This window comes from Felis catus, chromosome A1, assembly GCF_018350175.1.
Source record: "Felis catus isolate Fca126 chromosome A1, F.catus_Fca126_mat1.0, whole genome shotgun sequence".
NCBI lineage: Eukaryota > Metazoa > Chordata > Mammalia > Carnivora > Felidae > Felis > Felis catus.
In genome coordinates this window covers 232,081,052-232,100,521 of record NC_058368.1, presented here as the reverse complement: position 1 = coordinate 232,100,521, position 19,470 = coordinate 232,081,052, and the positions used below count along the sequence as shown (strand labels likewise).

Here is a 19,470-nt window from a genome sequence, read left to right as displayed (position 1 = left end):
TCTCACACTTTATGAATACAATATCATATTTATACTATTTTTTAACTAAAGTTGAACATGCACTTAATTTATAAAGATATCCACAGAAGCTAAAACAAAAGACTCAAGTAAGCCCTCTATGTTGTGTCCATATGCTGTTCAAAGTAGGAACATTCAACTCTTCCACAGTCTATTTTGACATTTGTCTCCAAATCTCTAAATAAAATTATTTTACTGCTGTTTCTTGATTTTTTTTCAGCTGAAAAATATCATTTACTGGCTCCTTCTTCAACCTATCCTCCTCGCATCAATACACATACCTTCTCTTGTCCCTGTTTTCTCAATATTGTTTTATCATAATTCTGCTTGGATATTCAGCATTTACATATTTATGACTATGTCGATACTATTCACAGATGTGCCATAAAGTGAGAAATGTTTCTCAAAACAATTTTGTTTTTCTTGGAGTTAATAACAGTCTTGTCTTAAGTTTGTTCAGGCTGCTATAACAAAATGCCATAAACTGGGTAGTTTATAAAGCCCAGAAACTTATTCCTCACAGTTCTAGAGGCTAGCAAGTCCAAGATCAAAGTGCTGGCAGATTCGGTGTCTGGTGGGGATCTGCTCCCTGGCTCAGATAGTGCTTTTCTCTATAAGCTCACAGGGTAGAAGAGAGGTCTCTGGGGTCTCTTTTTTAAGGGCACTAATCTCACTCATGAGGGCTCTCTCCTCGCGACCTGTTCATCTCCCAAAGACCTCACGTTCAAACCAATCCCTTTGGAGGTTAAGTTCTTAGATCTGAATTTGGAGGTGGGGGCGGGGCACAAACATTGTCTATAGCAGGGCCCTGGTTTCTTTTTCTACGTACTTACTACTGATTTGTTCCCAACGCCCAACTGTAAGTTTACATTTTCTCCAAACACATACTAACACCTCAGGTATTTATTCCATGATGGTTATTTTCCTGGAAAGACACCTTCTGACACTCTTCTACCTACTCCAACCTGCTCCTACAGCCTAGGGCACAACCTTTCCGCAATTACCTCTCTTTGCCCTCACCAGATTTTTCTCCCTCTCTATGTCCTGTGGGAGCCTCTAGTGCAGGCCTGGCATATAAATGAGACACTGTTCAGATGCGTTCCTTCACGTCCCATCTCTCAGTCCCTGTTCACCTTTCCGGGAGATTTCATCAAATTTATGGTCTTGCTAACTGTTGACATCATTTTTTAATCATGTAGTAAAGACAATCTGTGAAAGGCCATTTTAATAGACTGAATATTTTATTGTCTTTGTTTAACGGATGCAGAATCTTCCCTGATTTCAGCAAACATGAATGGTAACTTCCTGTCTCTATTTCCTCCAGGTTTCTCATCCAATTGGTTTCATCGCCTATTTTTCATCATGAGAAATGTAAAACAAAACAAAACAAAAAGAGCTGGGTACATGAATTGCTTTGTAGGCCAGGAGTTAGCGGTGCCTATTTTTCCTGAGCATGAACACCACCCACAGGGGAAAGGAGCTGGGACCACACTACAGAGCCTTACATTTCGTGTCCTTTTTTTTTTTAATTGAAGATCTAAGCTATTTCTAGGTACCCCAGTCTGATACATTTCTAGGTTTCTCATGTTCCAAACTCAAGCCTCTGTCTTCTTTCAGGGTGACACAGGAGCTGTCGTGCTGAGGTACAAAGTGAGGGAAGATCTGGAAATCTAACCCCTCCCTCCACTGCCTCCTACTATTTGCAGTTTCCATTGAAAAATCAGCTGTAAATCTTACTTCTACTCCGCTGAGCATTATATGTCCTTTTCTCCCCACTATGGTTCATTTTTAAGGTGTTTCTCTTTGTCATTGGTTTTCAGGCTTTCAACCATTATGTGTCTAGATGTGGCTTTGTATTATTTATCATTCTTGGTGCTCGCTGAATGTCTAAATCTGGTGAATGATGTCTTCAATCATTTCTGTAAAGTGTCAGCAATAATTGCTAAGAATATAGTTACTACTTTGTTTTCTCTCTTTTCCTTTTGAGACTCAAATTATAGGTGAGATCGAATTTTGAACTCAACATGTGTCTCTTACTTTTAACATGTTTTCTGCTAATTCCTCTCCACACCTCAGGCTAGATACTTTCCAGCAACTAAATTCCAGTTTACTATGCTAACTGGATCATCTGTGGGTTTCATTCTATTGCCTGAGTTTACCTAATTTATCTGTCACAGGGTTTTTGCCTTTTCACATGTCTGGAATATTTTGCTGCAAGCCAACTGCAGAGACTCTAAATGATGCTACTTCCACCAAGAAATATTCCTTCAGAGACGGTTGCTTTTTTCCTCTGTAAAGCAGATCTGGAGGGAAAGGGGGGTGAAGGTAGGGACTAAGCCGAGTCAGGGCTGAGGTGCAATCTGGAGAGATTCAATAAACTTCTGATTCATCTTTGTTTCTAGAGCGTGGACTCTCCAAGTTTTTAGGCAGTAGCCTATCGGGTATTTAGTTCCTTGGTCCTTTAAACAAGTGGGAGATTCCTTCTACTCTGTTGTAGCTTAGACCTTCAGCCATAGGACTACCACATTTCGGCAAACATCTTCAGGGGAAGATTGGCCATGTGTTTGAGGTCCATCACATCTTTAATTTGTAGCTATGCTTCTGTGTGCGAGTGAACGTCTGCTGGTTTCTCTCCTTCTGACCAGCAATCTACTGGAGGTTCAACCTTTAGCTGAACCCACACTAGATTTACCTCCTTTCCCACTTTTCTTGCTCTTGTGAACTTGTAACATTTAAATATTGTCTCTGTTCTCAAAATAATATGTCAGGAGAGAGCTGAGGTGATCATATTTACTGAATAGCTGTAATAGTTTCCTGAATCCCACTGAATATAATATTTGGAATCTCTTTAACGTCATATTGTATTCCTTGGACAATTACCATTTCATCTGAAGTAATTAGTTTTGGTTGTTTTATCTGGCTTTTACCACCATGTTTTGGATTGTGGCATCTTCTGTTCTTAGATATTTCCAAATTTCCAAATAAAGGGTGCTTTGTATCCTTTAAAAAATGTCTTCAAATAGTTTGGTATATATAGATATCTATATATAGATATAGACATAGATATAGATATAGATGATAGAGATACAGATATGATTCCATTCCTAGTATTCATAGACTTTTAACTTTTACATATCTTTATTGTCATTTAAATGCTGTTTTAATGGGTGGAGTATCAGTATCACTGTGTCTCCACCTTCCTGAACCAGAAACTGATGGCTGTACTTTTCAGACTACTTTTGATTTCAATGCTCCTTTATCCAAATGATGATTAAAAATTTCCAGAAAAAAAATGTACGTATTTGGACTTCACTTCATACATACCCATACTTAATTTGTTATTAAGTAGAATGCATCTAATAGTGAATATCTGAGTGGGCAAATTACCTCGGTGCCTTCCAGAAAACACGTAAACGATAACTGAGTATCCTCCAAAATTGAGAAACAGGGTTGAAAGTCAAGAATTAAACTGTACATTAGAGTGGGAGAGAGCCAAAGCACAAGATACTCTTAAAAACTGAGAACAAACTGAGGGTGGATGGGGGGTGGCAGGGAGGGGAGGGTGGGTGATGGGTATTGAGGAGGGCGCCTTTTGGGATGAGCGCTGGGTGTTGTATGGAAACCAATTTGACAATAAATTTCATGTATTGAAAAAAAAAGAATTAAACTGTACGATCAGCCCATTTCAAATGATAACAGAGGTCATATCCTGTCAGTTGAAAGAGGCAAGCCCCTAGGCCAGTAAAAACTGATGCAAACTGGTGAAACATCGTGACCTAATAAAAAGGTTACATATAAACTCTAAAAGGTTGGCCATTATAGGGCACCTGGGTAGCTCAGTTGGTTGAGAATCAGATTCTTATTTTCAGCTCGGGTCATGATCCCAGGGTAGTGGGATCAAGTCCCACATCAGGCTCTGCACTGAGCATAGAACCTGCTTGGGACTCTGTCTCTCTCTCTCTCTCTCTCTTTCTCTCAATCTCCCTCTGCCTCTCCCCACCTTCTCTCAAATAAAAATAAAAATAAAATAAAATAAAATAAAATAAAATAAAATAAAATGTTAGCTATTCAAGAACAACAGAGAGTTTGATAAACATATATTAAACAGGGGCAGTGTCCATCACAGCTCTACCTACTGAACTGAATCACAGTTACCGAATAAGTTCAGGATGCCAAATAGTTCATATGCTAAATAATCACCAAATCAGGGGATACCTGGGTGGTTTCAGTCGGTTAAGCGTCCAACTCTTGATTTCAGCTCAGGTCATGATCTCACAGTTCGTGAGTTGATCTCCACGTCAGGCTCTGTCCTAACTGTGGAGCCTGCTTGGGATTCTCTCTCCCCCCCCCTCTCTCTGTCCCTCCCTGCTCGCTCGCTCACTCGCTCTCTCTCTCTCAAAAACAAATAAATAAATTTAATAAAAAACCTGTAAATTAAAAAAAAAAAAAAGAATGACCAAATCAGGATTTTCAGTCCAGTCACTGTAGAGAATGGTAGGCCAATGTAACTCATGCGTTTTTCATTTATATTTCTCCCTTGCCATTCATTCTCAGTAAGCCCCTAGGTCACTGGGAGATTCTGCTTCCAGAATCTGTAATTTCCTACACAAACAAGAAATCCTTTACTTATCTCTGAAACAAAGGGTTCTTCTGGGACGGTGGCTTATCTATTTGTGTCAGCATCTGGGGAGAGGCGCACAAATAAGGAAGATGAAAGCAGGGCAGAGAATCTAAGCGTGACCATCATTCAGCAGTCCTGTCAGGTGCTGGGGCCACTTCTGAAATAGAGGTAGAAATGCATTTTAGATAAATGAAAAGGACCCCTCCGTTTATCTAGCAGCCTACGATTGTCAGGCAGTATTTGCTGTTGGCTCACAGAAACTTCCTGACTTCATTTCGAGAAACTAAAGGACACACACCCCTAAGAAAAATATTCATGCATCTTCAATTTCGCTTTTGAGGCTGCAAGTGGAGCAGAAATTCAGAAACGCATAGGGACAGTCGTTAAGAACAAAGCCACGCACGATACAACAGAATGCATTCAACAATCGAGCAGACGTGCAAACATTTCACTGCGGTGGCAGGGGCAGGTCTTGGCAGGCCAGGTCTAGAGCATCAAGACAAGCCCAAGTAAAATACGCAAACACGCTGAGTGGCACACACACCGCAGTGGGCGCTCTCAGGGCCTCACCCGGCTCTCCTTCCACGACAGCGCACCTGTCACTGGCTGCCGTCAGCTTTGGCTGGTACTGGCTCGCGGATGCCCCCCCTCTCTGCAAACCGCTCTTGGCTGATGAGCGCAACCTCGTTAGAAGACTCATGTGACCGGGGAGACTGGGTGGCTGACCGGGGAGCCTGGGTGGCTCAGTCTGTTGAGATTCCGACTTCAGCTCAGGCCGTGATCTTGCGGTTCATGAGTTCGAGCCCTACATCGGGCTCTCCGCTGACAGCTCAGAGCCTGCTTCAGATCCTCTGCTCCCTCCCTCTCTGCCTGCTCACGTGCTCGCACGCGCTCTCTCTCCCTCTCAAAAATACATAAACATTTACAAAGATTTTTTTGAAAAAAAGACGGCTGTGTGACCAACTTCCCCCAGATGCAAAAATCAGTAGCTAATGATGGAAGGACAAGGGGGAACTGAGCATAAATCATCCCCCTTGCCTCAAAGGGGACCAACTGAGATCTTATCTAGGCTCCAGAATTCCCTTGGGATCAAGTTGACACTAGACTCCAGCTGAGAGCAAATTCCTGCCTAATTCTGTTCTCTGCTATCTTCCTCACTCCCCACCTGCCGAGAACACGCCCTCCATACAGCACAAGCCTATGAATCCCCGTCTCCGACTTCCAGGAAACCCAGTCTAACGTCCAGATATAAGTTATAATGATAAATTAACAGTTACACTCCCTGTCTGCCAGCTGTCTATACGCGGTATAGTAAGCAGTAGCAATGAGCAAGTGAGGCAGCCTGTCGGCTGGGGATTAAGAGACTGTCCTCTGGAGCCCAACAGACCCAGATCCAAATCTCAGCGCGGCTACGTACCAGCTGGGCGGTGATGGTTAAATCGCAGAAACTCTCCAAACACCAACGCCTCCTCCATAAAATATTAAAAACGGTATGTAACTTCGGGGTGCCCGGGCGGCTCAGTTGGTGAAGCATCTGACTCTTGATTGCAGCTCAGGTCACGATCTCACAGTCGTGAGACCGGCCCTGCTTCCGGCTCCGTGCCGGGTGTGGGGCCTGCTTAAGATTTTCTCTCTCCCTTTCTCTCTGACCCTCTCCCACTCTCCTGCTCTTTCTCAAGAAAAAAAAAAAAAAAAAGGAAAAGAAAAAAATCATGTAACTTCAACCTTAGTGACGTTGAGAGGCTCCCGTTGAGACAATGCATGTGGAGGGCTGAGCACAGAGTTAGAGTGAGGGCCTGCTTTTGCCACAATGACGGAAGAGAAATAAGTCGAAGGATGATGCACGTGAGGATTTTAATGCTGAACGGGCCTGCAGGGACAGTCCGGTCCACTCCTCCTCCAGGTCTCCTCTCCACAAGGCACCGTGGAGAAACTGAGGTCTGAGGAAGTTGTGTGGTTTATTTAAAGTACCCTTGCTTTGTTTTCTACAGAGACGTTAGAAGCGTGAACAAATCTGTGTGTGTGAGAGAGAAAATGAGAATGACGTGGGTTGGGGGTGGTGGTGGACGGAGAACAGGGAACAGTAGGGGCACCCCTAGCGGCTAGGCCCGTGTTTCCCAGCACCCTCTGGGTGAAAATGCCAACACCTGCCAAGGTCTGAACACCCCACTTCTCTGCCTCTTCCTGGGCATGCGAACCACACGTTCTGCCCCCTTGCAGTTGACTGAGGCCAGGTGACTGAGTGATGGCCGCTGGCATCTGGGCAGAGGGGAGGTGTGCCACTTCTGGGCATGGCCCATAGGATCTCCTTTGTGGGATTTTCCATTCTCCGTTCCATGCCGCCCCTGGAAATGTGGGTCGCAGATGAGGGCACATAAGGCAGAAATTCTGGGCTCAGGGCTCCCGCCGCCCCTACGGTGCACTGTAGCGCAAGTGATGAGGCTCCGTGTGTGTGTCCAGCCCCTAAGGACACGGGGCTGCTTGTCGACAGCAGTCAGCTCACCTTCACCAATACTCTGAAACTAGAACACCTAAATCATCCTTATGAAATATGCATAAACGACTATAAATCCTCCGGGAAGTTATGAGAAAGGGAAAGTAAATGGGTAGATAAAACGGCACTCGACCGGGAGCGTTCACCAAGAGGGTGGCTGCAGGAGTTCAGAATTTAAGGACAAAGGTGACCAAATTCTTCGGTTTCCGACCAGGAAGACCTAGACTAGCAGACCGACTTAGGTCAAGGTCTGCTGGGACCATGAGACATTGCACGTGGACTCCAATTAGAACACATCCACCAGATACTGTCTGAAAAACTCAAAACACAAAACAGAAACAAAACTTTTCACTGCCTCGTATTGCGTTCACTCATTCATTCAGGAAATAACACATCGAAAACTTCTTATGTACGAGGTGACAGAACAAACCCTTTCTAAAAGGGTCACTTAATAAATATTTTAGGCTTTTCAGGCAGGGCAGTCTCTGTGACAACCGGTCAACCCTGCTATGCGGCAGAAATAGAGCGCATCTCAGAGACACCGGTGTGTGCGTGTTCCAATAAACTCTGTGAAGTAGAATCCCAGGTTGGCGGTATGCACGTGAACGGGCGTGGCCATGTTCCAAGGAAACTTTAACTATGAGCCACAAGGACTGGTTTGCACACCCCTGAAAGGTTTTAGTAACGCTGATCTCTATGAGTCCTTCCACTTCTACAGTAGGATGATTTTAGGAACATGTTTGATAAAGAAAGGAAAACTAAAGTTGAGAAACCTGATTTCTGATGACCGCAGTAGGGACTGGTTTCTAACTGTCCAATATAAATATAAAATTTGATTGAAAAAAAATCAGTCAATATGAATACCTCCTTTGAATAGTCATTCTACATTATTAAGTAATACGTCATTCTTACACAGAATCCGAAACAGGCTCCGGGCTCTGACCTGTCAGCACAGAGCCCGACACGAGGCTCGAACCCACAAAGTGTGAGATGACGACCTGAGCTGAAGTCAGATGCTGAACCAACTGAGCCACCCAGGTGCCCCAGTTGACCGAATTTATTTTTAAATTTAATCGCGTATTGACAAGAGGAAACAATTTAAACTCCAGAGTTCCAGCAGCTTCTTTTAGAAATGGCCACCAAGTTTTCATACGTGTGTTTGGTTCAACATAGGAAGAACTCTAAAGAGAAAACTTCCTTCAGCACATCAGAGATCTTACAGATTCAATCAAGTCATCTTAACATCACAGACTAGACAAGCAGCTTCTTCAAAGTCTATGGGAGTGAGACAGCAGTTACCCAACACAGGGTTTCAACCTTGGCGCCATTAGAACCCAGAGCCACCGTGGTCTTTGTGGAGTGGGGACAGCCCACCCTACGCATTACGGGATGCTGAGCAGAATTCCTGGCTTCCACCCCACAGATGTGTCTCACCGTTCCCATCAGAGTTTGTGAAAGCCAGAGGTTCTCAGCAGGTTCGGCAGCCCCCAGTTGAGAAACACTGGTTTAGACAATGTCAGGTTGAAAGTCAGTTCCCCAAACTTAAAGATCCAGGAAACAAAGTTAACATCTACGCTAACTTCCAACAGAAGTCTCTACCAATGTTGACCAGGTAGCCACACACTTAATGGTTTTTAACTAACAACTCACGGGGAGGCAGGTGGCAAATCGGAGCACAGATTTCGATTTTTCTGCTTATTCCAGCAGTTGTGAGTGAGAAACGGGCTGTGAATTCCTTTCCCCTGGTAACAAAACAATATGAAAATGGATTTGGAGCAATTCCCTCAAAGAATATTAGAAAGATGGGGAGCCTAAATGAGCTGCAGTCCTTTGTGCTCTTGGGATGCTGTTCAAGGAGTGTCCACCTCGGGCCATCCCAGGCATCACCCCAGAGGGGCAAATGTTGTCAATTAGTCTTGAGGCCAGCTGCATTTCTGAATTGCTCAAAAAAACCTTCTTTGTTCTTAAAAAATAACTGCTGTGATCAAAGCAAGAAGGAAGGTGATCTGAAGAGTTGAATCTGGCTATCGTGACAAGACGTGCGAAACACTCACAACGGTGAGCAGCCACGTCTTCGATCACCAAGCCTGACTGGCTTTCAAGATGTCATGGCTAAATTGTAGCACTCGGTAGCCACAGGGAAACTGATCGCAGCCTCTGAGTGGAAAGATGCTTTCTAAATGATATCACATCGATGTCTGGTTCTCTCGACATTGATGAAAACCAGGTTTTCTTTCCTTAAATTAAAAGCAACTCTCGATCTTGCACTTTAATACAGAAGGTATGCCTGTTTGAAAATGGTAACAAATATTCTGAGTACAGGCATTTTACCTCGTGGTACACCTATATGTGCATATGTCTGTGGTGATGCCAAGGCATTTTCCTCAAGCACATAATGTTCATCCAGGGTAACAGAGAAAATGTGTCCGACCCAATCCTGGATCAAACCTTTACTGCTTTAGAAACCCTACCAGTGGTGTCTCGCCCTAACTAGAGAGGCAAAGGGAAAGACTGCTTTGAATCCGGGTTCTGTCCAGCCTCCAGACTGCTTTCAGCATCTGGCTTATCAGGCAACCTGACCTTGCTGTGAGTTTTCCCATTCTGAGGCCACCCGACCGAACTCCATTTTCCTTACCAGCGGATCTCGGCACAGTTTCACGAGCCGAGTCACAAGGCATGGCCACGTCCGGATGGACGGTGTGCTGACTCCGGTGTGTAATGCCAGCAGCCTGTGTCTGGTCCTCCCTTCGCTGCTCAGGGGGAAACGAGACCTGCCCCCCGCCACTTCTCCTCTCACCAAACACCATAAATGGGGATCACCAGTGTGGGGACCACCTTGATCTGAGGAAGCGGGGACGGGGAGGGTGCATGGAGAGGTGTTCACTGTGCCCCTATTATGGCCGGGGGCTGGGCTGACTCCTCTGTGTACAGCAGGACGTTGAATTCAGGGATCATTCGTGGGAGACGGTCTCTAGAATTCTGTAACAACCAGCCAACAGAAGGAGAAAAAGGAATATCATCCAGCATCTTCTGTCTTGTTACTGATCCTAAAACACGATCGAGGCAAGGAGACGAATTCGGGGCAGAGGAAGAGTACAGAGCATTACTGAGCAGACAGGTGGCTGGCGGGTCAGAAAGGAGTGGATCGGAGTCGGCAGTCACCTGTATTGTCCTAGAAGTATGCTTTGGGGTGAGAGGGCACACACGTGTGTTTCTGGATGCCTCTTTCAGCAAGCGTCTCTCATGGCTCTAGTTTCTGGGTTGTGTTCCTTTCCTTCTCTTGAATTGAGGGACGAAAATACGAAGCTTACCTCCACCCCCTAATGCAGAGTTTAAAAAAGTTAAAGAGTGAACATATTACTCGAGACCAAGGCATTAAAACAGACATTTGTCTCGCGTCTACCACCTGCGGGTAATCTAATCTGATGACCCAACACCAAGGAGACAGAAATAGAACGTTCCTCATGACACACAGAGTGAATTTGCATGTGAATCAATGGGTGCTCATCAGAAACCGAGGCTGTGAGGCTACGAAATGAATCAGAGGGTCACCTGCCCGAAGTGGCTCAGGCTGAGTCACAAAGACAGTGTGTCTACCGGGGGACTCAGGATCAGCAGTCTTTTTCTAGATTAAGAAGAGCATGGGGCGAACGTGTTTACCAGAGAGGACGGCAAAACTAAATGTTTGCTCAATGCTAGGAAAGAACCTCCAGGTGACAGGTTAGAAAGCTATAAGCAGCGTGACACTGACAGACAAGGTGGAGGCACCCCACGGCGATGGAGAGAGACAGGATCAACGCAGGACCCACCAGAGGTGGACCCTGCCGTCATGCAGAGAGGGGCAAGATCAAATGAAGCCTTGTCCGGTGTGAAATAAGGGCTCTCGATGATTCTCAATACCGATGTTCTCCGCTCTGTGGCAAACTGTTTTCCCCCTCGCCTCAGCTTCCCCACCTTCCATGTTGAAACAATCACTTGTTATCTTTAGTGAGAGACGGAAGGAGGCAATTATTAGCCTGAAATGTTCAAATCAATCCGGCTGATCCTAGGAGAAACTAATATTTCTACGACATAACTGAAGGCTTCCGAGTCATAAATGCCTCTGTACGCATTCTCTACAACTGGAACATCCAATGGGGTAGCACTTGCCCTGGTGATGTCTTGAACTGGTGCTCTCTATGTAAAATACGCTTTAGATTTTACAGATTTAATCTTAAAAATGTAATATCTCACTGATTTCTTGAAATGAGTACATATTGAAATAATATTTTTGATAGGAGTCAAGACAAACCTATTATTAAAAATGATTCCCATTTCTTTGTACTTGTTTCAAAATGACTGACCACCAGTTTCAACAAACTACCCGTGAGGCTCACATTATGTTTCTACTGGACGGTGCTGATTATACCACCAATATAGCCCTTTCTTTAGCTGTGCACCTCTCTTTTTGGTCACCCTGGGAAATAGTCATTTAAATGACAAGAAATTAGTCATAGAAATCAAGAAGACAACTTTACTGAAGACATGTAAGAAAGAACAGTCTGCCAGCTTCATCACTCTCCATACGGAGTACACAGGAGGCTACTGAGCAGCACAACCACCGCAAATTGTGCATCTTGGACTGTTTTGCACCAACGGCAGAGTGATGTCTGACAGCTGGCACCAGGGCTGTGTCATCAAAGCCACCATTCAGAAAGCCACTGACTTCTTGCCGGGTCCCATGTCAGTAAACTGTGCGCTCTCTCACCAAGGGGTCATGCTGATGGTTTTTCAACCAACAACCTCAACTTGAGTTCCACCAGAAGGCCGTCGTGAAGACAGGAAACCATGATGGGAAAAGCAACTTGGTTCCCTCGCCCCCACAGCAACGTCACACACAGCGTCAATGGCAAATGCACCTGTTTATTCCGCAATAGCTAAATTTGCAAGAAAAACACACTGGGCTCTGATAAACCCTTCACTGAAATTCCTGGGTTTGCCCATTAATTATTTTACCACATTTCTTTATCACTCTTTCTGCATGCGTGTATTGTAATTTTTAAATGATTTCAGAAGTTAGAAAAATGATACCCTTTACTCCTCCTTATCTCAGGTTTGTCCAGAGAACGAGGTCATTCTCCTACACAAACACATTACAGTTATCAAAATCAGAAAATTACTATCAATACATTTCTGCTGTCTATTCTGAAGACGTTAAAATGTTGCCAGTTGTCCCAATGGTGTCCTTTATAGAAGCAAGAAAAAACATTTTCTTCTCTTCCAAGATAGAAGTTGGACTGAGTGTTTCGTTTGACTGCCATGCCATTTTTTCTCCTTGATGATGGACTAGCCCTTCATTCTTTACGTGCCTTTCATGACCTGGTGATTTTTGAAGAGTAGAGGCCAGTTTTTATAGAATGCCCCTCAGTTTTGGTTTGTGTTCTGGTTCCTCCTGATAAAACTGGTTGGAATGACGAGCATACCTTGCTGTGTCCTTCTCCATGCCCTGAATCAGGACACGTTGACTAAGTTCTTTGTCCCATTACTTGGTTATGGTGAGAATGGCTGGGTTTCTTCACCATCAAGTCATAATTTTCCTCTTATAATTAATAAACATCACATAGGTAACTACTTGGAGACTTTATAAATATCTTGGCCATCATCAAAGTCTCGGCCATAAATTTTAGCAGCCATTGATCATTTTTGCCTGAATCAATTTTTAGTGTGATGGTAACCAAATGATGTCTTAATTAAATCATGCCTTCAATATCTGGCAGTTGGTATTTGACAGTAAGGAAGAATGGCCCCTCCTTCTGCCTCATTTGTTTATTCATTCATTTCTTTTCTGATGTTGGTATATTCTTGTTGATTCTTATTCACCGTGTTATAATCGGATACCATCATTATTTAACAATCCATTGTCCCAGATTTCTTCAGTGAGCCCAACGTTCAGTTGGCACCTAGGTCCTTTGGACCTGCCCTCATCATTCTCTGAATATGTCCTGAATTCTGGAAACAACAAGACCTTCTAGGCTTCTCTGAGACTTTTGCCGCCCAGACCCTGGAACCGGCTACTTCTCCAAGAAACTTTAGTTCATTTTAGTGTGTGGTAAAATTTAGAAACCAAGAACTATATATTAAATGTGCTCATTGCTACTACGATGACACTCCTTCCAGAACCTTCCAGCCAACAAAACTAGGAAACAAGGAAATGAGAGAGCACGTACATGTAAACAAATATGTGCACACACATCTACACACACCATTTTTTCCCACACACACATACACAATGCAGCAGACCGTCTATTACACCATGAGAGTCAAAATGAGCATAATATATAGTTCCTGCCTATTGAAAGATCTATATTTTTATAAAAGATTCTTCAAAATCAGAGTTTTAAAGTGGTATTTTAGTTACACTGCTGATCATTCTGATTTCTTCTTAATACATTCACGGTTTTCCCAACAAATCAACTCGCACAAGGACTTATACACTAAAGAAAACCAAAACAAAACAAAAGATGTATATGCTAAACTACAGTGGCAAGATCACTCATTGTCTGGTGTGATGAAATGATTACAATACTAAGTCATTGTTTAGCATCATCACTTTTAAAAACAAACACAATTGACATTTGTTGACAAATTGCTATGGCTTCTTCCTTCTGCACATTTTACTCTGTTTAATTTTAGCAGTGACAGCGTGGGGAGATCGTGCCCTGTGGCCGTTTCACAGATGAGGAAACCCACAGCTGCTGGGAGGAAGGGAGCTATATCACAAACCCAGGTCTATCGTCTTCAAAGCCCTTGCGTTTTTACCAAAATTAGCTTTGCTTGTGGGATTGGCTTATCTTGAAGCCCTGGTGAATGAAAGATAGGTCGAATATTAAACCCTAGCTGGGGTGCCTGGCTGGCTAGGTCAGTAGAGCATGCAACTTCCGATGTTGGGGTTGTGAGTTTGAGCCCCACACTGGGCGTGGAGCCTACTTAAAAAAAAAAAAACACCCTAGCTCCAAAATTTCCTGGATGTTCACAAATCCCAGCATTACATGCAGAAGAAATTAACACAAACTCCTCTCCAACTACTTCTTAGGGCTCTAGTACAGGAGGGTGACATTACAATTGAAGACCTTTTCCCAAGATACACATGGCCCAGGAGTAGTTCTAGCACGTTCCATGGGGAGTTCCAGATAGTCGGTGAGAGAGATAGTCATGTTCTAACTCTCCCCTTGTCCATGGAGACCATGGTTACCAGACCCTTCTAAAAGCCTGGAGGGCAACAGTGGGCCTTCGTGATTCACATCTGCCTCTAAAATAAATACTCTACTCGGGCAGAAGGATCTGTGTCCTTCTTCAAACTGTAAAAACAGAAGTACGTAAAGTGCATTTGTATCTATCGCCACTTACTCTTTTCTATATGTGGTTTTTTACCCCTATACTCATATTTATTTAATTATAAAAGGTAAAGAGGAAACAAAGATGTTTTCCTAAGGGAACTGACTTTTCCAAAACTATGATGGCCGAATGCAGCAAAATAAATAATCAATGGCCATTCTAACTGGGGGTGGGGGCAGAGTGGGTAAGGGCTCTCCCAGACACTGAGGGGATGTCCTCTGAATTATCTATCATGTGGTGAAGACTAAATCAGGACGATGCCCATGACAGGAAGGGAGGATGCACAGTAGGAAAAAAGGGCCAATCGGGAATTAAGGCAGGTGACGACTCATATCAGATAGGGTCTGGCAGCCTGACTCGCTGAGGAAGCGAATCTCTGCTCTGGCATGATTAATACCTTTACACACATCTGTCTTCATTCTCTCAAACGGTAAGCTCATTGGGATGGAAAATGAAAGCTTGAGAAAGATAAATCGCACCTACCTGGATCAGAGACAAATCCTCAAGCTGTAACCTGAAGAGGTAGTTTCTACAAAACACAAAAGGAGAGGAGTTTTAATTTTAATAGATTCAAAATATTACAGGTCATCAAAATTATGAGAACAAGGCAAAACAAAGCAATGATTTGGGGCTTTCCAAGAATGCGTGTAGCACAGTTGTCTTCACACCTCAGAATTCAGAGAGGCATTCAGTATATCAGCAGGTTTGAGATTAACACATTTGAGATTGGCAAGAGAGTTAAGGAATAAGGTGCGTGTGTGTGTGTGTGTGTGTGTGTGTGTGTGTGTGTGACTACAGTGAATCTCAGTTATTAATGGACTCTCTTGATCCATGTGGAATGGACCAAAGGACACAGGCAGTCAATTCTGAAATTGAGTTTAAGTAAGAGAATACAAACCCATTCTATGAGTCTTCATTCTTATGGATCACCTACATTCACCATGATTTATAGTTACAACACATCCTGCTTTGGAATTCAACCACAGTCTGAGTATTACAGTGTTCTGTCTTGCTGGATGCATTTGGTGTGTACAAGTTTAGAAGCATCAACTCGTCGGTCCACAATCAAGGGTGTGAAAGAGTCCCCTCTGGCTGCCCAAGTGTGAGGCAAGAAATCAGAGAAAAGGAAAGGATCTGTCTTGACAATGAAGGGGAAGAACAATGAAATATGCAGTGGCGATCAGCACAGCGGGGGGGCAGAACACAAACATCAGCCACATTAGGCTTTGGACTCTACTGCTGTAGGTTTAGAAACAAATTGGCCTCCTCCTGAGAGTTGCTTTGGCCTCTGACTCAAATCATGAATGCCCCCTTAATGAGGAGCTGGTGCAGGGAGAGCCACACTCCAGGGACTATGGAAGAGAAAGTTAGCCCAGGTATAAACAGTAATGGCAGGAGACCTGGCACCCAACAGACAGACCCTACGAAGGCACGAGTGTGGGACGGGTCTCTAAGAAGCTATTGTTTTGGGGAGCCTGAGTGGCTCGGTCCATTGAGCCTCTGACTTGATTTCAGCTCAAGTCATGATCCCAGGGTCCTGGGATGGAGCCCCACGTCTGGCTCGATGCTGAGCATGGCGCCTGCTTAAGATCTCCCTCTCTCTCCCTCTTCCCCTCTCCCCTGCTCTCTCTCTCTCTCTCTCTCTCTATATATATATATATATATACACATACATACACACACACACACACACACACACACACATATATATAAAATTTTAAAAAGAAGCTATCATTTTACATAACAGGCTGGCCCGACCAAGGTTATTTCCATGGAACTAAGAGATTAACAAGTTTCTCAACACCAGCAAGAAACTCAAGTAGATTATTTTCACTATTTGGAGAGATGGGTAGATGTCTGAAATGGACACATGCTGTCCTAGTGGAAGTGGTAAGTGACGGCCAAGTCAGGACAATGGGCATGACCTTGAGAGGACCAAGAAGCATCCCTACTGAGCAGCCAGACATGGGAAGACAAAGCCAATAGAGAGGCTGAGGGCTAGTAGCCTGTGCGTGCACACCGTCTGGAACAAGCAGAAGGATGAGCTCATTGGTAGAGCTGTCTCCGGCGTCCCGGCATCACCCCTTGGTCACTCTGCGATCTTAGAGTCTGCCCCCCACGCGGAGCCACCGCCATCTTGCACGGGGTGAAAGTTGCCTCCTCCAAACCACTTAAGTGGCCTCTTCACCACACCCTTTCCAACGTCCAATTTAACCTATGAAATAACGCCAGAGAAGCTCCCAGAAAACACTGCGTGGCCCAGGCCACCTCCGCCACAAGGCCATTTTGGGAACACTTGCCCTCTCTTTTATGGCAGATGGATCAGAGCCCTCCGTGCAGACCCAGATCAAGGATGACTTTGACAAGGCAGTGCCACAGCAGGTCTATTTTTATTTAGTCGGGCAGCATGCGGAGGCCAGGTTTCCACCAGAAACATCTCCCTGCAGGAGGAGGAACGGGAGCCCAGCGCGCGCGGAAGAGGGTAGTGGAGCTGCCGAGGAAACACCACTGGAGGCTGCTAGCATTTGAAGATTTTCAGGCCTTCACCGATGTGACACAGAGGCCGGCGTGACTCCTCCCAGGGAAGTTAGCAATCCAGACACACGCACGGATCAGTTTTCCAGATGAGAGGCTTACAAGTGGCACCTCCGGCAATTACTGGCCACTCATCGCCTTCATGGGCACGATGGCTCCCTACCCTCACCCCCGCCTCCTGATTGGCTTCCTGCCTGCAGGATGCTGCCGGCCATCACCGCACAGTGACCACGGGAGCCAGAAGGATACTTGCGCGAAAGCCAAAGCTGTGCCAGGACACAACCTTGTGAGGGAAGCTTAAGCACCCCATGCCTGGGTGCTCTCATCTGTAAAATGGGGCCCATACTCCTACCTCCGCCCTGCGGCTGTGGCGAGGGTTACCTCCAAGGAAAGCACTGAGGATGGCTCCCGATCCATTGCAAGCAGTCGATCAATCGTGGCCACACGCAGTTTATGGAAAACACTGAAATTTCCAGACCCATTGCAATTCTCAGCAGATTCCCCATTGCACAGGAAAGGAACGAGAGCCGCTCTCCAGCCATTTCCGGTTTCCGGCGGAAGCCGGCCTGACTGTGCGTTCAGGTGCGTGGGGGCATTGTCTGCAGGGACAGTACAGCACTATTGGGTCTTCAGATTTATAGCGTCGTGGTTCTGGGACCCAGTCACCACATTCTTCCACTCACTAGCTCTTTTAAGAAAGACTTTTTCTGTAAATATTTCCAGTAAAAGAAATTGTTCATATTTTTAGTCAATTAATTACCTAAGGGGTCTGATGAGGTTGAAAGGCCACCTCTCTCTCAAGCCTCTCATACACCCACCCCCATCTCTATCTTTCTCTCTCTCTCTCACACCCACCCACCCCCCCCCCCCACACACACACACACCCACATCTAAATCTGGGAACTTTCTAGAAAGGCACTTCTCATACACAACGAGCTGGAAGTGCCTTCACACCACTGAGGAAAGAAGATGGTGGTGTCCACCATGCTCCGTAGAGCTCCGGGCAGGACAACTGGAGAGAAAGTTCAAAGTCCTCCATTTTGGGTCAGAGGACATACAGAGAATATTCTCGGAAACCCCTCAGTGCCCTTTTCAGGTGCTGTCCACGAGGGAAGGGTTATAGCATGAATGTTTGGATCTCCTCCAAATTCTTATGTTGAAACCCTAACCCCCAAAGGGGATGGTGTTAGGAGGCAAAGCTTTGGGTAGGTGATTAGGTCATGAGGATGGCCGCCCTCGTACAAGAAGCTCCAGAAATGCCTCACCTCTTCGACCATGTGAGGCCACAGGGAGACAGTGGCCAATCTGTAACCCAGAACCCAGCCATGCTCCCTGACCTTGGACTTCCATCCTCTAGAACCAGGAGATAGAAATCTCTGCTGTTTATAAGCCACCCAAGTCTGTAGAGTTCTGTTCTAGCGGCCCCAACAGACCAAGACAGGAAGACACGGACTTACGATAAGAAACATGCCACGTTTTCGGGCCACATCTCCCCAAGCAAAAACTTAACTCTGCTGAGGATCCTTTTCCTGCCTGGCATGTCCCAGTATGCAAAGGTGCCCCTCCCTGCCCCACCATTGCTAGTGAATTTCAACCCTGTACTTTTACTCCCCTGAATACCTGAGAGCTGTGGTGCCCTCACAACCATTTCATCAGCGATAAATCAGGGTGCTGGAGACATTCAACAGGTGAACAGAGAGGAAGGGGACAGAGAAAGAGCCACAGTGCTCAGGCTACCCATGCCAGCACCCCAGGGAAGAGAAGCATCAAAGGAGACTGACACGTTTCCTTTAGTATGTTCTAGGTTACAAACAGGGTGATTTATTCAAGACTATTAGGATCAGATAAAGTCCCAACATTAGAATCAGAACCTCTCAGACCATGCTGTCCCTTGGCCCCTGTGTCACACGGCTTCACCAATCAGTCATCCCATGTCACTTTCCGAGTTTCATGGGCACACCCCCCCAACACACGCACATACACAGAAACACACAGTAATAGTTCTTAGAGTACAACTCTTTTATGTCTTCATTGTTCATTCGCAGGCACATTTACGTATCATTTTGAGACCATTCTGGTCTGAACACTACTAATGGCTGTCTTTTGATTCTAGGTAATTGATTCTCACCCCTGGGACTGATTTCTGACTGTGACATATGTCTCCCCATTAAGCGAACATGTTAACCCTACTGGTCTGGCTCATTAAATGGTGTCTCCTTTCTCCCTCCTTATTTCTCACAGTTTTTTTCCTGAAACTGCCTGCCCATACTTTTTTTTTTTAATTTTTTTAATGTTTATTCATTTTTGGGAGACAGAGATGAGTAGGAGAAGGGCAGAGAGGGAGGGAGACACAGCATCCGAAGCAGGCTCCAGGCTCCGAGCTGTCAGCACAGAGCCCGATGAGGGGCTCAAACCCACGAGCCGTGAG

At 45.1% G+C, this 19,470-nt stretch overlaps 1 protein-coding gene across 9 annotated transcripts in view; it reads right to left on the bottom strand.

Annotated features, from left to right (window-relative positions):
* Window positions 1-19,470, bottom strand: part of SEMA5A (semaphorin 5A) — a 483,514-nt gene that overhangs the window by 236,678 nt on the left and 227,366 nt on the right. For all 9 annotated transcript variants that reach the window (XM_023239575.2, XM_023239573.2, XM_023239601.2 and 6 more), the window contains one exon: window positions 14,991-15,036. In XM_023239575.2, coding sequence (XP_023095343.1) covers window positions 14,991-15,036 — 46 coding nt within the window. The remainder of the gene's footprint in view (window positions 1-14,990; window positions 15,037-19,470) is intronic.